The sequence below is a fragment of the Notechis scutatus genome, chromosome Z (assembly GCF_049901735.1).
Source record: "Notechis scutatus isolate UNSWTSFEM ecotype Mainland chromosome Z, rNotScu1.2, whole genome shotgun sequence".
NCBI classification, from domain to species: domain Eukaryota; kingdom Metazoa; phylum Chordata; class Lepidosauria; order Squamata; family Elapidae; genus Notechis; species Notechis scutatus.
The window spans coordinates 120,126,570-120,154,296 of NC_142025.1; the positions used below are offsets into that span (position 1 = coordinate 120,126,570).

Sequence of the window (27,727 nt, forward strand, 5' to 3'; positions counted from 1 at the left end):
TCTCACCCCTGAAAGGACCTAATAGTAAAGACTGCATCGACGACACCATTAAAGCCAACCTCTTTAACACATTCTTTGGTTCAGTATTTGTAAACAGCAATGGATCATGCCCAGTATTTCCTAGTCGAACCACAGACAACTACAATGATCTAATACATATCGATTTTACAGAAGACAATGTTGAAAAAGCACGACACAATCTAAAACCATCTCTATCTATTGGACCGGACGGAATATATGCCTACTTCTTAAAAAAAGCTATCCACTGCCATAGCCGAACCTCTAAGCATAATCTTTGAAAAATCTTTCAGGACCAGCTCTTTGCCAAAACTATGGTCACAAGCCACAGTCATCCCCATCTTCAAAAAGGGAGACCCCAGCCTAGTTGAAAATTACAGACCAATCTCTTTATGCTGCGTCACCTGTAAAATCATGGAATCAATTCTTAACCAATCCATTATCCTCCACTTAGAGACAAACAACCTACTCTCTAATAAACAATTTGGTTTCAGAAAAAAAACCTATCCTGTAATCTGCAACTCTTACACTGCAAAAACATATGGACTACACAACTCAATCAGGGCAAAGCAATAGACGCAATCTACATAGACTTCTGTAAAGCCTTTGATTAAATGGTACACAACAAACTACTCCTAAAACTAAAATCTTATGGTATCTCTGGACACCTGCATAACTGGATAGAAGCATTCCTGTCAAACAGACAACAAATGGTCAAAATTGGGAGCGTCCTATCAAATTCTGTACCTGTCAACAGTGGTGTCCCCCAAGGCAGTGTTTTAGGACCAACTTTCTTCATACTCTACATAAATGACCTCTGTGATCATATCAAGAGCAACTGTGTTCTCTTTGCTGATGATGTAAAGCTATTCAACACCACAGACAATACTGCTACCCTTCAAAAAGACCTTGACTATGTATCAGAATGGTCAAACAAATGGCAACTTCAAATCTCAACAAACAAATGCTCTGTCTTATATATTGGCAAAAAAAATCAGAAAATAAAATACAGGCTAAATAGTCAAGACCTTGTTGATGATCCAAACTCTATCAAGGACCTTGGAATACTCATCTCTAATGACCTAAGTGCTAGAGCCCACTGTAACTACATAGCCAAAAAGGCATTAAGAGTTGTTAACCCAATCTTACGTAGCTTTTTCTCTGGTAATATTACTAACTAGAGCATACAAAACATTTGCTAGACCAATACTCGAATACAGCTCATCAGTCTGGAACCCACACTACATATCTGATATTAGCACAGTTGAGAAAGTCCAGAAATATTTCACAAGAACAGTTCTCCACTCTTCTACTCGTTGCAGAAGACCTTATGCCACCAGACTCGAAATTCTAGACCTAGAAAACCTAGAACTACACTGCCTTCGGTCCGATCTAAATATAGTATATAAAATCATACATTGCAATGTCCTACCTGTCAATGAATACTTCAGCTTCAACCACAACAACACAAGAGCACACAATAGATACAAACTCAAGGTTAACTGCACCAAACTTGATTGCAGGAAATACAACTTCAGCAACCGAGTGGCCAATGTCTGGAATCCTCTACCTGACTCTGAGGTTTCTTCCCCAAACCCCAAAAAACTTTAACCTTAGACTGTCTACTATGGACCTCACCCCTTTCCTAAGAGGTCTGTAGGGGGCGTGCATAAGCACACCAACGTGCCTACTGTCCCTGTTCTATTGTTTCTTTTTTATTTTTATTTTTCTTATATGTATCCATGTTTTTACTTATACCTATTATCTTGTAAGCAATTGACAAAAATAAATAAATAAATAAAATAAAGTTTCTAGAAACAGAGCCAGCCATTTCATGCATACATCCCTCCGGAGCGCGCCTGGTAAACCGATCAAGGTTCAAACTATCCCCCAAAGAGTTAAAACTCTGGAAAAGCTAAAAATTAAATTAAAAAAATCCATTGCTGACATAGGTCAGAAAAACCATAATTTATTATGACCCAGAAAAGTTGACCCAGCCAGTTGCCCTCCAGGATGAGGGAGTGGATGAGGGACCCTTTCAGATACACTTTCAAAACAGTTTATCGTCCTCACGTTACAAGTCCTCATGGATTTCCACTTTTTTAAAAAAAAAATATTTCTTAAATTTTGAATACAAATAATACAAACACAATACATATAAATCTAAATACAAAAGGGGTGGGGGAAAATACAAATATTACCATGTGCGCACCCCCCCAGAAACCATTTTTTCTCTTATATTTCTTCTTCTATAACAACTAAAATGTATACAATTTATTCCAATTGTGCCTTTATCCCCTCCAAAACAACATGTATTCTTGAGTGTGTGTGTGTATGTGTATACACACACACACACACATATTTCCTTTGCCTTCCACCAACAGTGTTTTTTTATAAACCCACTCACCATTTCATTAATCGTTTACTTTCATCATCCCTTTTCTAAATTTAATTCGTTAAGTTATCATTTGTTGCCATACTCCAAATTTCATTACAGATACAGATGAACAGAGTTAGAAGGGACCTTGTAGGTCATCTAGTCCAACCCCTCCACCCACCCAAGCAGGAGACCCCATCTACATCATTTCTGACAGAGGGCAGTCCAGTCTATTATTATATCATTCATTTTTTTAATAATCCCAATTTCGTCCCCAATTTTTAGCCATCGCTAATCTAGCTGCCGTTATCAAATTTACAATCAATTCCTTTTTTTTTTTTTTTGGTTTTTGTTTCTGGAGGCTTTCGAGAAGAGGCTGAACTGCCACTTGTCAGAAATGGTGTGGGGTCTCCTGCTTGGGTGGGGGGGTTGGACAAGATGACCTCCAAGATCCCTTCCAACTCTGTTAATCTGTTAATGGTGGGTTTTGTTGTTGATGGGAGGTTGTGGGAGCTTCATCCCTGGAGGCTTTCAAGAAGAGACTGGACTGCCCTCTGTCAGAAATGGGGTGGGGTCTCCTGCTTGGGCCAGGGGTTGGACTAGATGACCTAAAAGGTCCCTTCCAACTCTGGTATTTTATATTCAATGGAAGAGATGTTGGCTTCAGAAGTTGTGGGAGCTTCATCCCTGGAGGCTTTCAAGAAGAGATTGGACTGTCATCTGTCAGAAATGGTGTAGGGCCTCCCGCTTGGGTGGGGGGGTTGGACTAGATGACCTACAAGGTCCCTTCCAAGTCTTGTTCATCTAATCTAAGCCAGTGAGGTGAAAGAGAGAGAGAGAGAGAGAGAGAGAGAGAGAGAGAGAGAGAGAGAGAGAGAGAGAGAGAGAGAGAGAGAGAGAAAAGGGCACCACCTAGAGGCCCCAAGAGGAAAAGACAGCCTGGGATTGCAGGAACAAAGAAATAGGAGACCCCATTTTGGGGGCAAGGCAAAGTAACCTCGAATGCTGGCTTGTTTCACCTTGCTCAGAACTAACTCCGGAGCAGAGGCGTAGCACCAGGAGAAGAACACAGAAGGCCTTGTTCTATATTCTTAACAGCCCGTTCGTTTAATGACCGCTCAATGTTATGACGGCCCTAATGGGGGACGGGGTGTAAAAACACTTGCTGGGGAATTCTGGGAATTAAAGTCCACAAATCTTAAAGTGGTTAAGTTGGGAGACCCATAATTTAGGGGGAGGGTCCCAGGAAGGGGGTCTACGAAGTCTTTTTTTTAAAAAACAATTTTATTTGTGTTTTCACAAAACAAAAAGAAAAAATAAACGTTGTTTTTTTTTAGCGGACAGCATAGTTCCAGGTTTTGACATCTCCACACAGATATAATTTCAGTTACATGTTCATCTTTCATATTCAGTTTCTTATCTTATCATTACTTTATATATTCTCTATCTGTTTTTACTCAAAATACCTCCCTCAATTTTATTTTATAGTTTTCTCATTCATTTCCAATTCTATTTCATTTCCTTTTCAACATTTCCGTATCTTCACAACCATTGTACTTTATACTTTTATCTGCCCTGTTTACGATTTCTACGAAGCCTGAAAATACACACAGAGTTAAAAAAAAAAAAACCACATTGCGCGGTTGTGGCCATATGCACAACAAGGAAGAAGAGGCTGGGCTGCCATTTGTCAGAAATGGTGGAGGATCTCCCGCTTGGGCGGGGAGGGGGGTTGGACTAGATGACCTACGAGGTCCCTTCCCAACTCTGTGAATCTAGCCTGATCTAAAGGGGGTTTTGTTTGCACAATTTGCAAACCCAAAGTGAGGTCTTGGTGGGGGAGGAGGAGGAGGAAGGTGAGGGAAGATGCTCTCTGAGATTGGTGGTTTCCCTGCAGACGTTTCATGACCCAACTAGGTAACATCATCAGTGCTAGAAGGGAGGGGAGTTTGTGGAGTGGAGCAAGGAGGAGGGGGAGGAAGAGGACTGTGAGCTCCTTGGTGCTCTCCAAATCAAGTTGACAATTTCCACCACCAACCTAACCCCCTTCCTGAAATAATCCCTCTTCTCCATTCACACAATCCTCCAGACCAGGTTTCTGCTAAGTCTCCGGAAGTTGAGCCCGCCCCTTTCCCCCAAAGACCCCCACCTTCCCCAAGGCCCACCTCCAAATCAGGAAACCCCCAGGAGGTACCCAAAACTCTGGCTGCCACAAAACCACACAAGGGCAAGAGAAACCCTACTTGGGGGTGGGTGGGCAGGAGGTCCCCCAGCCAGGTCTGACCCCTCCCCAGTTTGGGGGTTTCTCTGTGTAAAGAAAAGAAACCCCTTCGGATGCTTCAACACGCCAGACCCTCATTCTCAGTTTACCAGGTTGCTAAGCAACTGTCTCTCCAAAAGCAAGCATCCATCCAGGGCCCGTGAGCGAGGAACTAAGGGGGCTTTGGTGGGGGAGGAGGGGGAGACCCAGGCCCAAATTCTGACTGAGTGGATTAAATTTGGGGGCTACAAAGGCTGCCAGATGTTCTTTCTTGGGGTGGGGTTTGCGGGATGAAAGGAACGGCATCGGTGTCTTATCACAACTTGTAGAGGACATTTTGAAAACCCCTCCCTGCTACCGGTTCGCCACGGTTCACACAAACCGGTTGCTAATTTTATCGTTTTTTTTAAAATGATCGGTTCGGCGAATCCCGTCCCTGGCTGACCCGCCCCGCCCCCACCTCTCCCAGGAGTCTCCATGCGGCCCGTTTTGGATGCCACATAAGTGCGGGTCCCACGTGGAAGCTCACGGAGGGTGAAAAGGATCTTCCGGAGGCCAGAAATGGGCCCGTTTCTGGCCTCCGGAGCCTGGAGGAGGGTGAAAATGCCCCGCCCTCTGCCACGGTGCAGGAGGCCGACTAGGCCACGCCCACTATGGCCATGCTCACCCAGCAACCAGGCAGAGAACCGGTTGCTAAAATTTTTGAAGTGGGCCGTGCTTGTCGGAGGTGCAAACTGCGGGTATCGGTTTGTTCAACTGTTTTGGTGATGCCTAACAATGGTGTCAAGGAAGATGGTAGAAGGGGGACATTCACTTAACCGGCGTCTTTGCTTTTAGCCATGGACATTTGGGGGCTCAATGGTCGTTGAATCGAGGGTGACCTGCAAATCAGAGTTTAAATTGGAGAAGAATCCAAGGATGCCCCTTTTCCGACGCACAAATTTTATCCAAAACCAAGTTTTTTTTGTGAGTTTTGCGTTTTACGGCTCACGAAAACTTTAGCTTTTGCATAAAATTTTTCCCTCCTGGGTTTAGGTTTAATGCCGCTTCTCTTTCTACAAAGCCTTTCATCTGCTATTCCGGTCACTTTCCATAACTAGGCGGAAAGTTTGAAACAAACCACTGAATGAGTCTACGGTTATCTGCCTTTACAGGTGATCCTCGACTTTCAACCGCAAGGGAGGCCCAGTCCTGTTTTGCTAAGTGAGAACAGCTGTCAAGTGAATTTCGCCCCGTTTTATCACCTTCCTGGCCGCCGCTGCGAATTGGATCCCCGCTGTGGTTAGCCACACAGTTGTTAAAAAGTGAATCTGCGGTTGTTGTAAATAGGAGTCAGTTGCTGAACACCTGGATTTTGAAACACGTGACGGTGGGGAACGCTGCAACGGCCGTAAGTGTGAGACAAACAGTCGTAAGGCGCTCTTATCTGTATTTTGACTGAGCATTTTTGCTTTTAATTTTCCTTAATCCACTGGGTTTCCAAGAGCTGATTGGGGATTAGGGATCCTGGAGTTTGCCCCCTTGTGGCAGGTAGCGAGCATTACACTCCTCTCTTCTGGCAGGATTGAACTAACTTGAGTCATTATCCCAAACTAGCCCAGCCGGGTCCAGTTGCTTTTACTGGGTCGCTGGGTTTGTATGGCTGCGTGTGTGATTACACTCCTGCACCACACAGGTAGTCCTCAACATACGGCCAATCACTTAACAATTGTTTAAAGACAGACTCTGCAAAAAAAGGTGATTTTGGCCCAGTCACCAGGAGATGGTGAGTTCTAGTCCTGCCTTATTCACAAAAGCCTGGTGACTCTGGGTCAATCACCACGTGACAGCGAGTTCTAGTCCCGCCTTAGGCATGAAAGCTGGTGACTTTGGGCCAATCACTAGGTGACTGTGAGTTCTAGTCCTACCTTAGGCATGAAAGCTGGTGACTTTGGGCCAATCACTAGGTGACTGTGAGTTCTAGTCCTACCTTAGGCATGAAAGCTGGGTGACTTTGGGCCAATCACCAGGTGACAATGAGTTCTAGTCCTCCCTTAGCAATGAAAACTGGCTGGGTGACTTTGGGCCAATCACTAGGTGACTGTGAGTTCTAGTCCCGCCTTAGGCATAAGTCAGCTGACGACTTCGGCCCAATCACCAGGAGACAGGGAGTTCCAGTCCCACCTTAGGCACGAGACTGGGTGAGCCAATGCCTCCCTCTTAGCCCAGCGCACCTCACAGGGTTGTTGTTGGAAAAACAGGAGGAATGTGTTTTGGATAGGTTTGCCGTCTTATTTACGAAAGTCACAAAAGCAGGGTACACATCAATAAATGAATAACAAATGAAAAAGACTTCCCAATTTATTGAGACTTGTGGAGTTTGGGATCAACTTGGTGAGAAAGACTTCAAATGCTTATGAAGAAACTTTTGCTCAATCTCTTGTTAAAAGATGTAAGCCCGTGGTTCCCTCCCCGCCCCCCATCGAAAATAAATCTTGGAAAGAAGGAATTTTGGCTTAAATCTGTAGGAAGCCTTCAGGGCCAAAGTCTATTGGTTGGGCAAAGCCGGAAAAACACCGACACTGTTGTGGCCAGTGGAGCTGGCGGCAGAGTCAGACAGTGAGGAGGTTGGGGAGGAACCTGGGCCAGTCCTGGAATCTGGGGAAGGTTCGGACGGGGACTCTGCGTCGGAGGCAGAGATGGGGCCAGGGCCATCCGACAGTCATCGGCTGCCTTCGGAGTCAGAGATCAGTGGGGAAGAAGAACAGCTGGAGCCTGTTCCCAGTGTGCTCATGCACAGAGCTGCCAGAAGAAGGGAAGCTAAGAAAGAAGGGTTGACTTGAGAGTAAAGGCACAGGTGGACAGTGAACGGCTCCTCCCAGAGGGAATAAAGAGGACCGAAAAGGGAGTGGGGCTTTGCAGGAGACAATTAGTTCAATTAGGGTGAAGAAGATCTGTTCCTGACTTCTTGCTGCTACAGTGTGGCATTTAGAAGATATCAGCCTGGCAACTCTCCCAGCCTGAGAGTCTGTAGTTGTGAAATCTCATGAAAGACCGTTGGCCGGGACTTTGCTGGAGAGGAATTCCATTTAACCTAAATAAAAGGGGTTTTATCGGGGTGAAGAGTCGGCTTCGTGATTTTGGGGGGCGAAGCCTGGATCAGGACAGTTATATCAGAGGAGCGAGGAATTCTGGGAAAAGAAACCTGGGGTGGGGTGGGGTGGAGAAACCCAATACCTTCATTTGGATCAAAAGGAAAGGAGACCAAGAAGAAAGATTCGGGACATCTCCCGAAATCTCCTCGGAGCTTTCTGCGCCCCGAAACGCCCCTTTGCGGTTGTGTCTCCAGCACAAGCTCCGGTCTTCAAGGTCCCCCGTCCGCGTGGAAGGATTTACACCACGCCTGGGAATCACGGCCACGCGCCCGGCTCTGCACACACTAGGAGCATCCCCACCACGGGGGTGCCGCGATTCTCATCCGGCTCCTCGCATGTGCCACAGAAGAGGCCACGGTTCGAGTCTGGCTTTCTCGGGCTAGGAAACGGCCCCTTCGACTCCCGACGGCGCGGAGCACCACCACAGCCGGAGGGCATTGTCTCCCCGCGCCCGAGGAGGGGTGGCTGGATGGTCCCCTCCTTCTTCCGCCTCGTCCTCTCCGCTGTCCAGAAGGTCGGGAAACTGGCGCTGGCCAGAGGCTGTGGCCAACAAGGGGAGGCTGGGGTGGAGGCTGAAAGGAAGAGGAAAGAAAGATCAGGAGGAATCAGGGTTGGCACAGCTGCCCCAAGGAGCCACATCTGGAATGCCTGGCCTGCTCTTCTGGACCACAGCTGGAGGAGCTATTAGAAAGAGGCTGAAGAAGCACCAGAAGCCACATTAATGCCACGCAGGGAGGTGCGGGGCTCTGCTACAGATCCACAGGATGGGAGGAAGGTCCACTGCCTAGGTGGAACCGAAAACTTTTATTTTACTTATTTTATTTCCTATTTTTGATTCTATTCTTCTTCTTAATCAATTCTATTCTATTCTAATTCTAAGCTATTCTCTTCCTTTCTCTTCTGTTATAATACTATACTTTTTTTATAATTCATTCTCTTCTAATTCTATTCTGTTCTACAATTCAATTCAATTCGAATTCTGTTTTGTTCCGTTCTGTTCTAGTCTATATATTCTATTCTAATCTAGTCTATTATTTAATTCTATTCTGTTCTGTTCTATTCTGAATTTTGTTCTGTTGTGTTCTGTTCTATACTGTATTATATTCTATTTTCTAGTCTAGTCTATTCTTTAATTCTATTCCATTCTGTTGTTGTTTCATTCTAATTCTATTCTATATTTTATTATTCATTCTATTCTGTTCCATTCCGTTCCACACTATGCTATTCTATACTTTATTATCTATTCTAATTTTAATTCCATTCTAACCCTAACCCTATCCCTATCCTTTATTAAATTTATATGGTGCCCACGTCACCACCAAGCGACCCAGAAGAACAGTTTTCCTTCTCCAAATCTGGCCCGTGGTGAACTTCAACTCCCAGAATCCCTATCGAGCACAGCTAAGGATTCTGGGAGTGGAAGTCCTACTCATTGGGAGGGAACAGAGCAGACGAAGCTGTTCAAACAGTACTTGCATGGGGGCCCATAAGTGGCACACGGCACACACATAGGGGTTATGAGAGGGCACGTAAGGGATCTATAGGGTACCCAGAGGACACGCAGATGGCACAAAGGCCACCAGGTTCCCTCCTTCGGAATATCAGACCTGAGCTATTTATTTACTTATTTATATATCTATTTATTTACTAGTTTGATACCCGTGCTTCGTTACGAACTTATATGGTTGGGCTTAATTTTGGGGGAGGAAAATATGGAGGGGGGGGGGGAAATTCTGCCTCTGCCTACCAGCATCCATCGGTATTCATCTGGCTAGCGTCCTGTCGGCATGTGAGAGAGTGAAGGGCTGTTTGGAAACTGAAAGGGTATTTGCTGGGTGAGCAAGGAGACAGCAAGGAGCCTGGGCGTGGCTTAGCTCAACCGTTCTGTCCTAAAGCTGCTTGGTGCTGTGAAACTGAAAGTGAAACTCCTCTGCTTGTGTTTTGCATTTGGAAAAGATTTCTTCCCAGGTCGGGAGGGGGAGTCGAACTCCTTAGCATCAGAGCGTGTTAATAATAATAATAATATAGGAAATTCTAATGCTCTGAGGGTCATTTGGAAAAAAATCCTTTCTTAGTGAGCCCCTAGAAGCCAAGAGGAACATAACGTGCCAAATTTCAAGTTTGTAGGCTTTACGGTCCTGGAGATTTTGTGATGATGCGCGAGGAGTATTTCCCTTTTATATAGATAGATAAGATATATCTGCTCCTTTTCTTGTCACCCAGCAACCTGGCAACCTTTGGCGGCTTCCAACAACTGTTTTCTTTCTCCCCAGCTGGCACATGGTAGACTCCAACTCCCAGAATCCCTTTCGAGCACGGCCATGGGGCTCTTCCTGACAAGTTGGGACTTCAACTCCCAGGATTCCTTAGCTGTGCTCGAAAGGGATTCTGGGAGTCGGAGTCCAACTTGCTAGGAAACCAGAGAGCCGAGGAAGTTGGTCCAAACGGGGTCTTCTCTGCTTCCCATCTTCCCCAGAAAATAAGACCCAACTGGAAAATAAGCCCTAGCACGATCCCCCCCCCTCGGATACTCGTAATATAAGCCCTACCCCGAAAATAAGCCCCGGTTAAGATGGTCAACCAGACGGGAGCATTTAGCACACCGTATTTCCCCCCCAAAAAGAAGACCTAACTGGAAAATAAGCCCTAATGTGTCTTTTGGAGCGAAAATTAATATAAAACCGGGTCTTATTTTTGGGGAAACAAAGAGTATTTGGGGAGCAGCGCCATCCCAGGGGGGAGGGGAAGTGTATCCGATACCCTGATACACACTCTGAAAACTTCGGAGGCCCCTTCTCGCCCCACAAACCCCTGTGGGATTAGAGAGCCCAGTTCGAACCCCGGCAGCAGAATTCGTACCTGATCCCGTTCACACAATCTCCCACGGCCTGGAACCGCAGCAAGGGATGCAACGTAGCTGGGGGGTCCTCGGGGGGAGGCTGGCTGGTGTCCCAGACTGTAATCTGGCCACTGGTGTTCCCACTCAGCAAATACCGCCCACTCCTGTTTGGGGGAGGGGGAGAAGCACAGAAAACCGGCTTGAAATACAGCTAGCCCTCGACTTACGGCCAAACTGGGAGCCCCCAAAGCACCGTCGCTAAGCAAGAAAGCCGTTAAAGTGAGTTTCTCCACCCACCCACCCCCGTTTTACGACCTTTCTTGGCGGTTCAGTGAATCGCTGCCGTGGTTACGCTAGTCAGGGACTGGGAGGGTTGGACCAGGTGGCCCCGCCCCACTCTTCCGTTATTGTCCTTCCCACCGTTAAGTGAATCTGGCTCCCCCCACCGCTCGTCGGAAGGTCGCCAAAGAGGATTGCGTGTCTCGCACACACACACACACACATATGCCCCCCTCCTGGGATGCTGCGACCATCGTAAAGTACGAGTCAGTTGCCAACTGTCTGAATTCCGATCATGGCCCCTCCAACAATTTACATGAAGTTACAATGGTCGTAAGTGTGAAACAGCCGTTAAGTCACTTTTTTTTCAGCGCCACTGTAAACTTTGGACGGTCACTAAACGAAACCATGGTAAAGTCGAGGAACGGCCTTGTATCGCTCTGAGGAACCAAGCGCATGGCTGGGTTGCGGGAAACGCAGCACCATTTCCGGGGTCTCCACCCCAGCCTCATCTCCCCTTCTGGCGGTCGCAAGCCAAGGAATCGCTTATGGCTGTTGCCGGGTCAACGCTTTAGCGACCTCATTTAAGTAGTCCTCAGCTTTATGACCTGCTGCTTAGTGGCTGTTACAAATTACAAATGGCCCGAGAGAAGTTCCGGCTGTCATAGAACGTCATATTGGCCTTCCTCACGTCAATGTCGTAGCATCAATCCCGCTGTTGATGACCAACGGTAGCGGACGTCTTACGACCCAACTAGGTAACGTCATCAGCGCTTATAAGGGAGTGAGGTTTGCTCCCTGTTTATGTAGACTAGCTGGCCTGGCCCGTGTTGTGGTTTTCTTCTCAGTAGTTCTTTTAGGAGGGTATTGTTTCCAGCTTGGTTGTTTGTCTGGGGTTAATCCCTGCTTATCTTGAGTGTCAGTGGCTGGGCAGTTGTGTGTGCTGGTCTCTTTGTAGCCCTAATGGGGTAACCTAGCTGGGTCACGAAACGTCTGCAAGGTAACTTTTTTCTTCCTCCTCCTCCTCCCCCCCGTCCTCCTCCCCTCCTCTTCCTCCTATCCCCCTCTTCCTTCTATCTCCCTCTTCCTTCTTCCCTTCCTCCTATCCTCCCCTCCTCCTCCTTTCTCCTTCCCCCTCCTCCTCCCCTATCCTCCCCTTCCTCTTTCTCTTATCCCACTCTTCCTTCTCCCCTTCCTACCCTGCCCTTTCCCCTCCTTCTTCTGTCCCGCTCCTCCTTCTCCTCCTCCTCCTATCGTCTTCCCCTCCTGCTCCTCTTCCTTTCTCTTCCTCTCCTCCTCCTCCTCCCACTCCTGCTCCTCTTCCTCCTTTCTCTTCCATTCTTCCTCCTCCCATCCTCCCACTCCTGCTCCTCTTCCCCTTACCCTGCTCCTCCCCTTCTCCTATCCCCCTCCTCCTTCTCCCTTTCTTCTATCCTCCCTCTCCTCCTTCTATCATCATCCTCCCTCCTTCCCCTCTTCCTCCTCCCCTCCTCCATCTCCTATCCCCACCGTCCTCCCCTTCCTCTCCTCCCCCTTTCTCCTCCTACCCTCCTTCCCTCTCCTCCTCCCTCTTCCTCTCCTCCTCCCCCCTCTTCCTCATTGTCTTCTCCTAATTCCCCCCCCCCCATTCTGCTTCTCCTCCTCCACCAATCCCCGCTCCCTCTAGCACAGATGCCGCTCCCTAGACGGGTCACGAAATGTCTGCAACCCAAACCTCCCAGCTCAGAGACACCCCCCCCCGTGGGCCCCCCCCAAGAAAAAAACCCACCTCCACCAGGGCAGGAGGAGGGGTGGGCGGGGGGAGAAATCTCCTCGGGACGATCACTTACGGATCCAGGTCAAAATACATCCTCTGGTTGGTGGACACTGTGCGGGGGAGCGAGAAGACGATTTCGCCCGGCTGCCGGAGGTCCCAGCAGAGAATCTCTGCGTCCTGGCCGGAGGGATTGAGACGGCTTTAAAAAAAAAAAGGAGGAGGAACGCGCCCGGCTCCCTTCTCCCGTCCCCCAACCAGTCACACACCCCGGAACCGGGTTCGAGAGACCGACACCTGCCGTGCCAGGACCTCGGGTCTCACCTTACGACCGCCGGTAAAGAGGTAAACGCCATCCGGGGAGAAGACGGCGTGGGTGACGCCCCCGCGGTGCCCAACAAGCATCGCCAAGGGGTCTCCCTCGACGAGGGAGTAGAGGCCGACGGTCTTTGCATATGAGGCACAGGCGTAGAGGGGTTGCGTCGGGCTGAACGCGATGCAGGAGATAATCCCGCTTTGCCCTTGTTTCTTTGCTGGGGGAAAGAGGGCGGGAAATGGCATTTTAGACACGCACACACCCTTAATTAAGAATAGAATAGAATAGAATAGAATAGAATAGGAATAGAATAGAATAGGAATAGAATAAAGAATAGAATAGGAATAGAATAAAGAATAGAATAGAATAGAATAGAATAGAATAGAATAGGAATAGAATAAAGAATAGAATAGGAATAGAATAAAGAATAGAATAGAATAGAATAGAATAGAATAGAATAGAATAGAATAGAATAGAATAGAATAGAATAGAATTAATAATAAAATGTAAAATTAGATAAGAATAGAATAGAAAATAAAATAAATAAAATAGAGGCATAGAGAACAGAACAGAACAGAACAGAATAGAATAGGGAATGGAAGAATGGAATAGAAATAGAAAAGAATAAAAAAGAAAATATTGAACAGAAAAAATATAGAATAGAATGTGGAATGGAATAATAGAAATAGGAATACAATAGAAATTAGGATAGAATAAATAGAATAGAAATGTATAGAATAGAATAGAAATTAGGATAGGATAGGATAGAAATAAGAATAGAATAGAAATAAGAAGAGTATAGAATAAATAGAAGAGAAATAAGAAGAGAATAGAATAGAATAAAAATAAGAATAGAATCTTATTTCTAAAGAAGATTATAGAATAGAACAGAAACAGTAGCATAGAAATAAGAATAGAACAGAACAGAAATTATGACAAGATAGGATAGAAATAAGAATAGAATACAATTGTACACAATAGGACAGACTAGAAATAAGAATAGATTAGAATTAAGAATAGAATAGAACAGAATAGATATTAGGATAGGATAGAATAGAAATAAGAATAGAATTGAATAGAACAGGGTTAGGGGTCCCAAATGCCCACATTTTCTATCATATGACCGCGGGAGACGGGACACTAAATGTGGGGGAAAGGGGAGGGCAAGTCGCTTTCCCCCCCGCACTGCTGTCGTAACTCCAAAAACGGTCACTAAACGCATGGTCGTAAATCAAGGACTACTTGTATCGCATTAACACCCTGCATTTCCTTCCGTTAAAATCAGGAGTCGGCAACCGACGGCTCTGGAGCCACATGGGGGGAGACCTTGGCTTTCCCCCTCGAACCCGGAACTAGACACCACCACCCCGCGACTCACCGAACGTCGGTCGGTTTTCACACGACCGTCCGGGCCGCGAGGTGTCGAACACGCGCACCGTCTTGTCGAAGCCACAAAAGAGCCGGGCGCCATCCGGAGTGAAGCAGAGCGAGTGGGCGGCGGTCAGCTCGTCCTGGAACGGAAGGACAAGACTGGAGGTCAAGCTCTATCCAGAAGGGATAGAAGAGGCCTTGGAGGTCATCTAGCCCAACCTGCGCACCCCCACCCCCTCCCTCCGCCCAGAAAGGGGACCCTACATCGTTTCTAACTGATGGCAGTCCGGTCTCTTCTTTAAACTCTTCCAGGCCCTCTTTGTGTGTGTGTGTGTGTGTGTGTGTGTGTGTGTGAGAGAGAGAGAGAGAGAGAGAGAGAGAGAGAGAGAGAGAGAGAGAAAGAGAAAGAGAAAGAGAAAGAGAAAGAGAAAGAGAAAGAGAGAGAGAGAGAGATTGTAGAGCCTCAACCTCCCAGGAATTTTTTATTTGGGACTTTTAAAAATTAGGTTGCCTTCATTACAGAACAGAACCAAAGATGGGTTGGAAGGGAACTTTAGAGGTCATCTAGTCTAACCCCCCGCCCAAGCAGGAGAGTCTACACCATTTCTGACAGAGGGCAGCCCAGTCTCTTCTTGAAAGCTTCTAGTGATGAAGAAGCACCCACAACTTCTGGTGGCAGGCTGTTCCACTGGTTAATTGTCCTCGCTGTCAGAAAATATCCCCTTAATTCCAGGTTGCTTCTCTCCTTGGTTGGTTTCCGTCCGTTGCTTCTCGTCCTGCCTTCTGGTGCTTTGGAGCATGGCTTGACTCCCTCTTCTTTGGGGCAGCCCCTGAGATATTGGAACCCTGCTATCATGTCACCCCTAGTCCATCTTTTCATTAAACTAGACACACCGAATCCCAGCAACTGTTCTTCGTGTGTTTCAGCCTCCAGTCCTCTAAAATCCTCTTTGTTGCTCTTCTCTGCACGCTTTCCAGAGCCTCAACATCCATTTTTTGTATCATGGCTACCAAAACAGGATGTGATATCCCAAGTTTGGTTCATTAGATAGATAGATAGAAGATAGAATTCTTTATTGGCCAAGCGTGATTGGACATACGAGGAATTTGTCTTTGGTGCATATACTCTCAGTGTACATAAAGAAAAAAATCAAGAATTGAAATCATTAAGAAAATATTGGAATGTGCTGAAATGAGTAGGTTGACATTTGAAATTAGAGAACAAGAGGATAAACAATTTTACAAAATTTGGGACCTTTTCTATCAATGGTTAGGTAATAAAATATAATAATGGAATATGTAGAATTTTAGAAAATAATGAATATATAAAGATGTTTTTTTCTTTCTTTCTTTTTATTATTATTTCTACAAAATGTTTTTAGGATAGATTTGGGAGGATTATATGAATTGTTATAAAATAAACTAAGTAAATTATAGTTATCTCGCAAAGTATGAATGAACAAAATTATTGTCAAATGATTAATAATGATACTAGGGTATTCAATTCTTGATTGATAATATGAGCTATTATGCAATGTAACTGTAATTGAGACTATGAAATGGATGCACAAAGAAATTTGTAAACCAACCGACACACTGCTTGTATACTTATGGAAGAAAGTTGGATGTTTTTATGTTTTGTTTGTTTTTGTTTGTCTTCAAAAACCAATAAAATTTACAAAAGAAAAAAGAAAAAGAAAAAATCAAGAATTTATCAAGAATCATAACACTTAGTGCTAGTAATAGGATACTAAATAGGCGATCAACACAAGTCACACTAGGAAAATAAATGAAACCATATAAATCGTAAAGACACAAGCAACAAAGTTATAAGTAGAAAAGGAGACAGGTAATAGGAAGGGTGAGAAGAATCGTAATACAATCTTAGTAGATAGTTTGACGGTGTTGTGGGAATTACTGTTTCCCCGAAAATACGACTTTACCCTGAAAGTAAGCCCTAACCCCCAAATAAGCCCTAATTAAGATTCCCACCCACTCCAGAGCAGATGAGTAAAAGTTAAACTAGGGTGGAGATGGGGGAGTGGAGATGCCCTACTACTTACCTTTGGACAGTTGTAGCCAGGGCTTCACACACACACACACACACACACACCCCAACACCTGCCTTGCCGCCCATTTCATCTGCCAGCCACAGAAGAAGGACTTCCGGAAGGAGGTCAGGGGCGACGCAGGCAAGCGAGGTTAGTCAGTGGAGGACATCCCTCGAAAATAAGACCTGGTGCCTTTTTTGTGTGTGTCATAGGATGCTAAATAAGCAATCCACATCAATCATACTAGGAAACTAAATAAAACAACATAGTCTAAAGATACAAGCAACAACTTTATAGCCGTAGGTAGAAAAGGAGATAGGTAATAGGAAGGGTGAGAAGAAGAATAGTTTTACAGTCTTAGTAGATAGTTGGACAGCGTTGCATTAGTCGTTGAGCAGAGTGACGGCATGCAGGGAAAAAACACTGTCTAGTTATTCTGGTGGGCAGGGCCTTATAACGTCGTTTTTGAGGGTAGAAAGTTGAAGCCATTTACGTCCTGGATGTGAGGGGCTCTGTAGATATTTTATTTCATTAACAGAACAAAGTGCAGACGTTGAATGATTAACCAGGGGATTTCATTCCTGGACAAGATAGAAAGCCCAGGAGGCTGGGGTGTGTGTGTGTGTGCGCATACGCATGTGAGTGGGGGAGGCTCTCACACCTACTCACCAGGTGGTTGTAGGGGCGAAAAGAGGCCCTGAGCTCCCCGCTGAAGGCATCCCACAGGTGGACGGGGTTGTCCCGGCTGCTGCTGGCCAAGCTGTATGAGGAAGAGAAGGCAGGGAAGGAAGAGGGATGAGGAAGGCTAGCATGGACCCCAAGCAAGGCAGGTTGAGGAAGAGGAGGCCGGGAGCACAAAGGAACCCACAAGACATACACAGGGTGCACAACTGACACGCAAGGGGTACACGGGGGAGTAGATATGTGGGTATGTACGTAATTCTTGCATTTGCTTATTTGTTTTGTCGTGTTCGAGTAGTGTGTGTTGGAGGTGGAGATCCTTTGAGAGCTGGATGCCACGAAGTTTCATTTTAATGTGTGTTGATTAGCGGACATTCAAAGGCACAATAAAGTTATTATTCTCTATTCTATTCTCTATTCTATTTTATTCTATTTCTATTCTATTCCTATTCTATTCTGTTGTTCTATTCTTATTCTATTCCTATTCTACTCTATTATATTTCTCAATTCTATTCTATTCTATTCCTATTCTACTCTTTTCTATTCTATTTCTCTACTCTACTCTATTCCTACTCTATTCTGTATTCTACTCTATTCCTATTCTACTCTATTCTATTTCTCTATTCTGTTCTTATTCTATTTCCATTCTATTCTATTGTTTTTCTATTCTAATTCTATTCTATTTCTATTCTACTCTATTTCTCTATTGTATTCTAATTCTATTCCTATTCTTATTCCTACTCTGTGCTATGCTATTATTCTATTCTTATTTTATTCCTATTCCCATTCTACTCTATTTCTCTATTCTATTCTAATTCTATTCCTATTCCTACTCTATTCTATTTCTCTATTCTATTCTATGCTATGCTATTATTCTATTCTTGCTCTATTCTTATTCCATTCCTATTCCTACTCTATTCCATTTTGAATTCTATTCTATTATATTCCTATTCTACTCTATTTCTCTATTCTATTCTAATTCTAATTCTATTCTATTCTACTCTACTCTATTTCGTCTGAAGTTACGATGGCGCTGAAAAAAGGGACTTAGGACCAGTTTCACACTTAACGACTGGGTGACTCACTTAAACAACCACATGGATTCACTTAACAACGATGGTCAGGAAGGCTGTAAAATCCATGATCACGTGATCAAAATTCAGACCCATCTCGTATTTATGATAGTAGCAATGTCCTGGGGGGGCGACGCGATCCCCCTTTGGTGACCATCTGACAAAGCCAAGCCCACGGGGAAGCCGGATTCGCTTAACGACTGGGCGACTTAATTTAACAACTGCAGTGATTCCCTTAACAACTGTGGCAAGGAAGATTGTAAAATGAGGCCAAACAATCGGGAGGCTATTGAGTTGAAGCCTACGTAGAGGCAGATATTTCTCTCCCTCTCTGGGAATACGATGAGAATATATCTGCGGAACAAAACTCCACATCAGCAACAGGAAGGGCATCCGGCCAGTAAAACACTCAAAACTCCATTCAGTTTCCCTGAGGTGTTTTTTTTTTAGGGTGGGCCCTTTGTGGATTTGGGGGAGCAAAAGCCAAAGGCTTTTTTGTGGGGGGGGGGGAGAAGAACCAAAGGGAGCAACTTACAAGCACGTTTCCGGTTGGGTGGAATTCATGAGTGGGAACCAGCAGTAGTCGTAGAGCGTGTCTCCTTCCGCCATGCGCAGGACGGGGCTCTGTGGAGGGAAAGAAGGGGAGACGTGGGCTTCCGACAGGGTGGCCCCAGAAGCTGACTGGGACGGGGGAGGCTCGCACCCCAAAAGGCTCCAGGTCTCTTCAGAAAGGCCAGGGAATCATTTAACCCGAGGAGCGTTTCTTTCTCCACCCGTCCTGGGCAGATGGTGGGGGGGACTACAATTCCCAGAATTCCCCCGAGCATTTTGGCTCACCGAAGAACCAGGAGAGGACGACGGAGGTGTGAATTCAGGCCCAATTCACATCCCTTCTGCTTGCATCTCCTTCCTTCCTTTTCTGTCTTCTTCCTTCCTCTCTTTCCCTCTCCCTCTCCTTTCTTCCTTTGCTATTTCATTTCTCCCTACTTCCTTTTCTATTTTCCTTCCTTTTCTCTCTCCTTCCTTCTCATCTCCTTCCTTCTTCCTTCCTTTTCTCATCTACTTCCTCCCTCCCTCCCTCCCATCTCCTTCCTTCCTTTTCTATTTCCTCCCTCTCCATCCATCCTCCCTTTCTTCTTTCCTTTTCTATTTTCTTCCTTTTCTCTCTCCTTCCTTCTCATCTCCTTCCTTCTTTCTTCCTTTTCTCATCTCCTTCCTCCCTTCCATCTCCTTTCTTCCTTTTCTATTTCTTCTCCCTCCCTCCCTCCTTCTTTGCTTTTCTATTTCCTTCCTCCCTTTTCACTCTCCTTCCTTCCTCCTTTCCTTATCTCCTTTGTTCCTTCTTCCTTCCCTTTCTCATCTCCTTCCTTTTCTATTTCCTCCCTCCCTGCTTTCCTTTTCTATTTTCTTCTTTCCTTTTCTCTCTCCTTCCTTCCTTCCTTCTCATCTCCTTCCTTTTTCCTTCCTTTTCTCATCTCCTTCCTTCCTCCCATCTCCTTCCTTCCTTTTCTATTTCCCCTCCCTTCCTTCTTCCTTTCTGCTTTCCTTTTCTACTTTCTTTCTTCCTTTTCTCTCTCCTTCCCTCTTTCCTCCCTTCCTTTTCTCATCTCCTTCCTTCCTCTCTCTGCCCATCTCCTTCGTTCCTTTTCTATTTCTTCTCTCTCCCTTCCTCCTTCCTTTCTTCTTTCTTTTTTCTTCCTTCCTTCCTTTTCTATCTCCTCCCTTCCTCCCTCCCTCGCTTCAACAGTGTGGCCTGTTCTCCCCACACACCCACAATTCAGCATTCACAACTGAAGCCCTTTTCAGCGTTCTTTCAGAGAAAATAGGAGAAGAAAGGAGTACAGTCCTCGACTTACGACCACCCATTTAGTGACTGAAGTGACAACAGCATTGAAAAAAGGGCACTTACAACCATCCTCACACACTTGTGACCATTGCAACATCTCTGCGGCCACGTTTAAAATTGGCAACTTGCATTTCTTACAAAGGTTACGGGAAGCCAGATTTGCTTAATGACCGCGTGATTCACTTAACAACTGTGGCAAAAAAATAGGCGTGATTCACTTTAACAACTGCCTGACTTAGTAACAGAAATTCAATCCCCCATTGTAGTAAATCAGGAACTGGCCGGTATTAAGTACGTGTGCTTTTTTTTTTTTAAATAAATTGACTTATTTACAGGCAAGTCCTCGATTTACGACCACAATTGAGCCCAAAATTTCAGTGGCTAAGGGACAACACATTCGTTAAGTGAGCGTTGCCCCGTTCTACGGCCTTCCTTGCCACCCTTGTTAAAGCGAATCACCGCCATTCCAAAGGGAGTCACACGGTTGCTAAGCAAATCACAAGTCGTTAAGTGAGTGATACGGTTGTTAAGTGAATCTGGCTCCCCCCACAGGAACTCGGCTTCTCAGGCAGTCACCAAAAGTGGATCGCATGACACACATCCCCCTCCGGGGTCGCTGCGACCGACATAAATGCAAGTCGGTGGCCAAGCTTCTTGAATTTTGAGTGTACCAGAGACGGTCGCAAGTGTGAAAAACGGCCCTGCGTTCCCTTTTTTCAGCGTCATTGTGACTTTGAACGGTCCCTCAACAAATCTTTTGCAAGTCGAGGACTTGTCTGGTCGAGCAGGGGTGGGATGCAAATATTTTTTACTACCGGTTCTGTGGGCGTGGCCTGGAGGGTGTGGCCAGGAGGGCGTGGCCAGGTGACTGGATGGGTGTGGCTTTTTTTTTTGCACACACACACACACACACACACACACACACACGGTGCTCTGATTTTTGGGCCTCCTGGCCCTCAGGGAAGGCCCCTGGCGAAGCAATAGGACAGCGAGGGGATGCCGGCATACAGCTGATCGTTGGAACAGCTGATCGTCGGGCGGGAAGGAATCCCTTAAGGAGTGACTGGGCGGGGAGAACCCAGTCCGCAATGCCATGCATGCACGATAAGGACTGACTGGGCGCGGGGAGGGGCGGGGCGGGCGGAGAGGGGTGGGGCCAGCCAGGGGCACACCGCCGGTTCTCCGAACTGCGCAGAAATCGTTAACAACCGGGTCTACTGAACCGTCCCGAACTTCTCCAAATCCCACCCAGCCCTAAACGGAACAATAAACCCACCTACCATTTCAGCCACGTCTCCCCACTGCTCCGCGTACAACTCCGGAGGAAGGTTGTATATGCGCAGGGTGTTGTCGGCACTGTTGGTCAGCAGGCAAGTCCCATCGGGGGCCCTGTAGAAAGGAGGAGAGGCGGGGGGGTGGGGGTCAAAAGAGGCTCTCCCCCCATTCAGGAGGGCTTCCACTTGCGGCCCATCTCACAGAACGAGTCGGGCTTTCTTTTTTTTTCAGCCAGAAACTTGGGGAGAACGACAACACAAAGGTGACTGACAAAGGGAAGTTGTGTTCCAATGTTTCTCAGCCTCAGCGTGCTTTAAGAGGGATGGACTTCAACTCCCAGAATGCCCTAGCCAGCAATGGGGAATTCTGGGAATTGAAGTCCACCCTTCTTAAAGCATGCTGGCTGGGGAATTCTGGGAGTCCAGACAGCTTAAGTCAAATTGGCTGGGGAATTCCGGGAGTGGAAGTCCACCCCTCTTAAAGCAGGCAGGCTGGGGAATTTCTGGGAGTGGAAGTCCAGATATCTTAAATCACATTGGCTGGGGAATTCTGGGCACTGAATTCCACCTATCATAAAGCAAGCTAGCTGGGGAATTCTGGGAATTGAAGTCCACCCTTCTTAAATCACGCTGACTGGGGGATTCTGGGCATTGAATTCCACCTATCATAAAGCATGCTAGCTGGGGAATTCTGGGAATTGAAGTCCACCCTTCTTAAATCACGCTGACTGGGGGATTGTGGGCATTGAATTCCACCTATCATAAAGCAAGCTAGCTGGGGAATTCTGGGAATTGAAGTCCACCCTTCTTAAATCACACTAGCTGGGGAATTCTGGGCATTGAATTCCACCCTTCTTAAAGCACACTGGCTGGGGGATTCTGGGAGCTGGTCCACTCCTCTTAAAGCATGCTGAATAGGGAATTCTGGAAGTCCAGACAGCTTAAGTCAAATTGGCTGGGGAATTCCGGGAGTGGAAGTCCACCCCGCTTAAAGGGAATTCTGGAATTAAACTCCACACCTTAAAAGGAATTCTGGGAGTTGAAGTCCTCCTATTTTAAAGGCGTTAAAGGTTGAGAGACACCGATCAACCCACAAATTCTGCCTTGGAGACCTATATACATACCTCCCCTTTAGGAGTTTCTTACCTGCTTTCGACTGGAACCTGTGGGCTCCCCTGTCCACCTGCTTGCCCCCATGGAATCCCCCCTTCCCCCATTTTTAACCCCTTCCCCCCTAGTCGTTCAGCGGCCTTCTTTTTACTTCCTTCGGCCTTCCTACCCCTCCATCGCTGCTGGGACCCGTCTCCAGGTCCCTGGGGGAATGGCCTTCTTCTGTCCAGTCCCACCCAAGGAGGAGAAGATCTCCTGCAGCAGGTTGGAGAAATCTCCATGTCTTAAGGAACAGCGCCAGAAAGAAGAACCAGCATCCCAGATCCAGAACAAGGAGACTAAGAGGATCGAAGGCCCAGGGACTTAAAACATACGGAGGACGGTTGCAGGATTTGGGTTCCGCCAGTCTACAGAAAAGAAGGATAGCACCTTCCAGTATTTGGGGGGCTGCCCCAAAGAAGGGGGTTCCACCTATTCTCCAAAGCCCCAGAAGGCAGGAACGGAAGCAACGGATGGAAACTGATCAAGGAGAGAAGCAGGAGAAATAACAAGGACAATTCACCAGAGGAACAGCTTGCCACCAGAAGTTGTGGGGCTCCATCAATGGAGGTTTTTAAGAAGAGACTGGACAACCATCTGTTCTGAAATGGTGCAGGGTCTCCTGCTTGAGGAGGGGGTTGGACTAGAAGACCTCCAAGGTCCCATCCATCTCTCTTCCGATGGATCGACGTGGGAAGGGGGCCTTCGCTTCCAAAGACCCAGATAGCCCCACTGGCCCAACGAAAGAGCTCTCCCAACGGCTACTTACCACTTGCAGCCCTTCAAGAAGTTCTCTGGGGTGCGACTGTACTCAGCCCAGGAGCCGGTCAAGAGTCGGGGGGCCTCCGCGAAGTCGTACGCTGGAAAGCTAGGAAAGAGAGGAGACATACGCCGGTTGCATCGCGTGTGAACCGACCTACAAGCTGCTACTAACTAATGCTATAAATACTGCCAACTCCTCTACTTTCAACTCATTTGCCATCACTAGCACTGATGTCGTGCCCTAGTTGGGTCATGAAACATCTGCAGGAAAATAACCAAGCTCAGAGAGCACTGAGGACCCCCCACAGCCCTTTTCTTCTTCCTCTTCCTCCTCCTCCTTCTCCCTACAAATCCCACTCCCTTCTAGCACCGATTATGTTAGCTAGTTAGGTCACGAAATGTCTGCAAGGAAACAATTAAACTCAGAGGAGCACCCAACGGCCTCCCAGTTCACTCATTCGTTCCTTCGTTCCTTCCTTTCTCTCTCCCTCTCCTCCTCCTCCTTCCATTCTGCAAATCCCTTCCCTTCTAGCACCGATGACCTAGTTCCCTAGTTGGGTTATGAAGTCTGCAAGAAAACAACCACGCTCAAAAGAACAAAGGACCCCACAGTCCTTCCTCCTTCCCCTCTTCCTCCTCCTCCTCTCCACAAACCTCACTCCCTTCTAGCACTGATGATGTTATCTAGCTGGGTCATGAAACGTCTACAAGGAATATGTAGAGAGCTCCCGGGACCCCGCAGTGCTCGGCCCCCGCCTCTTCCTCCTCTTCCTCTTCCTCCTCCACCACCGTCACCTGCCTGCTCCTTCTCTCCCCCTCCCTTCTAGCATTCATGATGTTACCTAGTTGAAACACCTGCAAGCAAACCCCCAAGTTGAGAGAGCACCATGGGACCTACAGCAGGTCTTCCTCTTCCTCGTTCTCTGCAAACTCCCCTTCCTTCCACCTGGTTGGGTCACATCTGCAAGGAAACCCCTCCCCACCCCAAGCTCAGAGACCCCCTCATTAAGCTGCCCTTCCCAACTCCGACCATGGCATGCCTCAAAACCACAGATCAGAAGACCCCCAAAGTCCCTTCCAACCCTATTCTTCTACCCTGTTTCCCTGAAAATATGACCTACCCTGAAAGTCCTAGATTTTTACATATGCACCCAATATAAGCCCTACCCCCCACTATAAGCCCTAATTAAGATTCCATAAAAAATAAGCTTGGGTGGGGATTGGGGGTGGAGCTGCCCTACTGCTTACCTTCGGACAGGTGTAGCGAGGCCTCGCACACCCTGACACCTGCCTTGCCAGCCCATTTTTTTCTGGAGCTGGCAAGGCTTTCCTGAAGGCCTCTGTGGCTGGTAACAAAGCTCTGGATCGATCCAGAGTTATCGGCTCTTATCGGCTGCAGAGGCCTCCAGAAAAGCCTTGCCGGCCGCAGGAGGAGGACTTCCGGAAGGAGGCCGGGGGCAACGCGCGCAAGTGAGGTGAGTCAGTGTACGACATCCCCCCCCCAAAATAAGACCTGGTGCCTTTTTTGGTGGGAAACAAAATATAAGTCAGGGTCTTATTTTCGGGGAAACCCAGGGCACGTCCATATCCAGGAGGATAAACCTATTCCGAGATCTTCCTTTCTCCAGGATAGACGAAGGCTCAGTTGTCCTGTCTTAAACCGCAGCATGTTTTATTCCTAAGACATGCAGGGACGCCAACTCACTAATATTCTCCTCCGTCAATCCACGCGCCACTTTCTTCAACCCCTTCTTCCTCCTCCTTCTCGTTGTCCGGTTTTTCCTCGGAGTCCACCGCAGCGTCCTGGAAGCTGGATTCTTCTACTTCCTCTTGAGAAAGTCCATGGACAGCTAGATCTGTCTCTTCTTGAGCTCCATTAAGTCTTGGCACTTTAGAAGCTGGTCCAGGTGTTTCTCCAGCTTTCCCACCGTTGCCGGTTAGCTGCAGCAAATCTGGCGTAACTGGATCCTCCACGGGGAATTCGGCGGCGTCCATCAGGAACCTTTCAAAGGGGTCTTCAAGACGACAGCCACTAAATGAGACTCTACTTGTTTATTCAAGTATTTATCCTGGTTAGAGTCAAAATTCCAGGTTCAACTTCAGTGGAAAGCAGTTTTAGTCATCCCAGAAGGAAACAGAGGCCAAGAGGAAGTGAGGTTTCTGTGGACTGGAAGAAAAAAAAAACCCTCCAAAATATCAATTTTGTTCATTACATTGAAATTGTAGCAAGTTTATTCTGGGTCCAAGTATTCCAGACCACCGCAGAATTAATTTAGTAGCCAAGATAAAGATTTCCTTGTATTGGACAAAGCCAGGAAATTTACATGTAAAACCAAGATACTAGTCTTTTGTAATACAGACAGTCCTTGAACTTACAACAGTTCATTTTGTGACCGTTGGAAGTTACAACGGGACCAAAAAGTGTGACATGACCATTTTTCACACTTACAACTGTTATAGCATACACCTGGGCCCACGATCCAAATTCAGACCCTTGGCAACTGACTCATCTTTATGACGGTCGCTGTGTCACGCGGTCCCCATTTGTGACCCTCTGACAATCAAAATCAATGGGGAGAGCCAGATTCACTTTTAACAACCGTGTGACTAAGTTAAGAAGTACAACGATTCACTTAACAAAAAAGGTCGTAAAAGGGTGCAAAACTCACTATAAGAAATGTCTCACTTAGCAACAGAACTTCAGGGCTTAATCGTGGTCATAAGTCAAGGACAACCTGCACAGCCATCAAACTAATTTACAATAGAATGATTAATTTAATACCTAATACAAATTAAGGGGTGTCCTTCATTACATCAGCAACTTTATGTATAAGTAAATTATTCAGTGAAATAAACCAAGGGATGTTCTTCATTTATGATTAATTTAATAAATAATAAGTTAAAGGGGGTGTCCTTCATCATATCAAAAATTTTGTGTATAAATTATTACACAATTCAATGAAATAACAAACTAAAGGGGTGTCCATTCATTTATGATGATTAATTTAATAAATAATAAATTAAGGGGTGTCTTTCATTACATCAACAACTTTATGTATAAATTATTACACTATTCAATGAAATAACTAAGGGGTGTCCTTCATTAATTTATGATGATTAATAAAATAAATATGGTAATAAATTAAGGAGTGTCCTTCATTGCACCAATAATTTTATGTATCATTGTAAATTATTACACAATTCAATTAAATAACTAAGTGGTGTCCATTCATTTATGATTAATTCAATAAACAATAAAGGGATGTCCTTCATTATATCAATAATTTTATATACCATAGTAAATTTATTAAACAATTCAATGAAATAACAAACTAAGGGGTATCCATTCATTCATGATGATTAATTTAATCAATAATACCAATTAAGGGGTGTGATTAATTACACCAATAATTTTATATATAATAGTAAATTATTACACAATTCAGTGATATAACAAACTAAGGGTGTCCTTCATTTGTTTTATAATTAATTTAATAATAAAGGGTGTCCTTCATTATATCAATAACTGTATATATCATAGTAAATTTATTACACAATTCAATGAAATGACATGAAGGGGTGTCCTTCATTCATTTATGATTAATAAAATAAATACGGTAATAAAGTAATTTTATATATAATAGTAAATTATTACACAATTCAGTGATATAACAAACTAAGGGTGTCCTTCATTTGTTTTATAATTAATTTAATAATAAAGGGATGTCCTTCATTATATCAATAACTGTATATATCATAGTAAATTTATTACACAATTCAATGAAATGACATGAAGGGGTGTCCTTCATTCATTTATGATTAATAAAATAAATACGGTAATAAAGTAATTTTATACATAATAGTAAATTATTACACAATTCAGTGATATAACAAACTAAGGGTGACCTTCATTCATTCATGATTCATGCAATAAATTATGGGATGGACACCATTACATCAATTAACTTCATGCATAATAATAAAAAGTTCAATGAAATAACATTAATTTTGAATAAATGATCAACTTAATAAAATAATAAATTAAGGGCTGCACAACCTTAAAGCGATTTGTAACAAGGATTTAATCCACCTGATGAAATAATACATTAAAGTTGGCCACCCTTCAAATTAAGCCTCCTGAATCCTGACCCGGCCGGGAAAGCATTGACACGCGACTGGCTATGCGGGGGTCGACACGTGTCACCACCGTAACGGTGCGAATGATAGGGCGCGTGTAGAGTTGCGGAGTGCCACCAGAGGCGAGCTCCGGGCCTCCCCGCGGCAGCTTTCCCAGGAGGAGGAGGCGAAAGGCGGCCCGCCTTCTCCTTTCCTCCCGGAAGCTTCTTCTCTGCGTTGAGGCGATGGGCGGCGAAAGGTAACCGCCATGACACTTCGGGCTCCGCCCTCTGGAGCCACGTCGCGTCTCGCGAGAATTGGAGGATTTCAGGCTCCGCGCCATCTTCCTGTGCATAGAGATAAGAAACTGAAGAGTAGACACATCTGGAGATTTAAATTGGAACTTCCGGGTATAGTTTTATCTTGAA

The 27,727-nt window shown here is 45.7% G+C and overlaps 1 protein-coding gene across 2 annotated transcripts; it reads right to left on the minus strand.

Annotated features, from left to right (window-relative positions):
• Positions 1-6,979: 6,979 nt before the first annotated feature.
• Positions 6,980-27,599, minus strand: WRAP53 (WD repeat containing antisense to TP53). Of its 2 annotated transcripts, XM_087946570.1 has the most exons (12): positions 27,241-27,591; positions 25,853-25,918; positions 24,889-25,343; positions 23,191-23,289; positions 21,279-21,387; positions 18,688-18,776; positions 17,068-17,158; positions 14,355-14,487; positions 12,985-13,193; positions 12,737-12,840; positions 10,649-10,792; positions 6,980-8,361 (listed from the first exon to the last, which is right to left on the minus strand). In XM_087946570.1, exons 3-12 carry the CDS (start codon positions 25,176-25,178, stop codon positions 8,169-8,171), a joined length of 1,461 nt encoding a protein of 486 aa, XP_087802696.1. In that variant the 5' UTR covers positions 25,179-25,343; positions 25,853-25,918; positions 27,241-27,591; the 3' UTR covers positions 6,980-8,168. The 2 variants fall into 2 exon arrangements, with proteins under 2 accessions (XP_087802696.1, XP_087802695.1); XM_087946569.1 differs by lacking the exon at positions 25,853-25,918 and having other exon boundaries at positions 27,241-27,599.
• Positions 27,600-27,727: the final 128 nt, after the last annotated feature.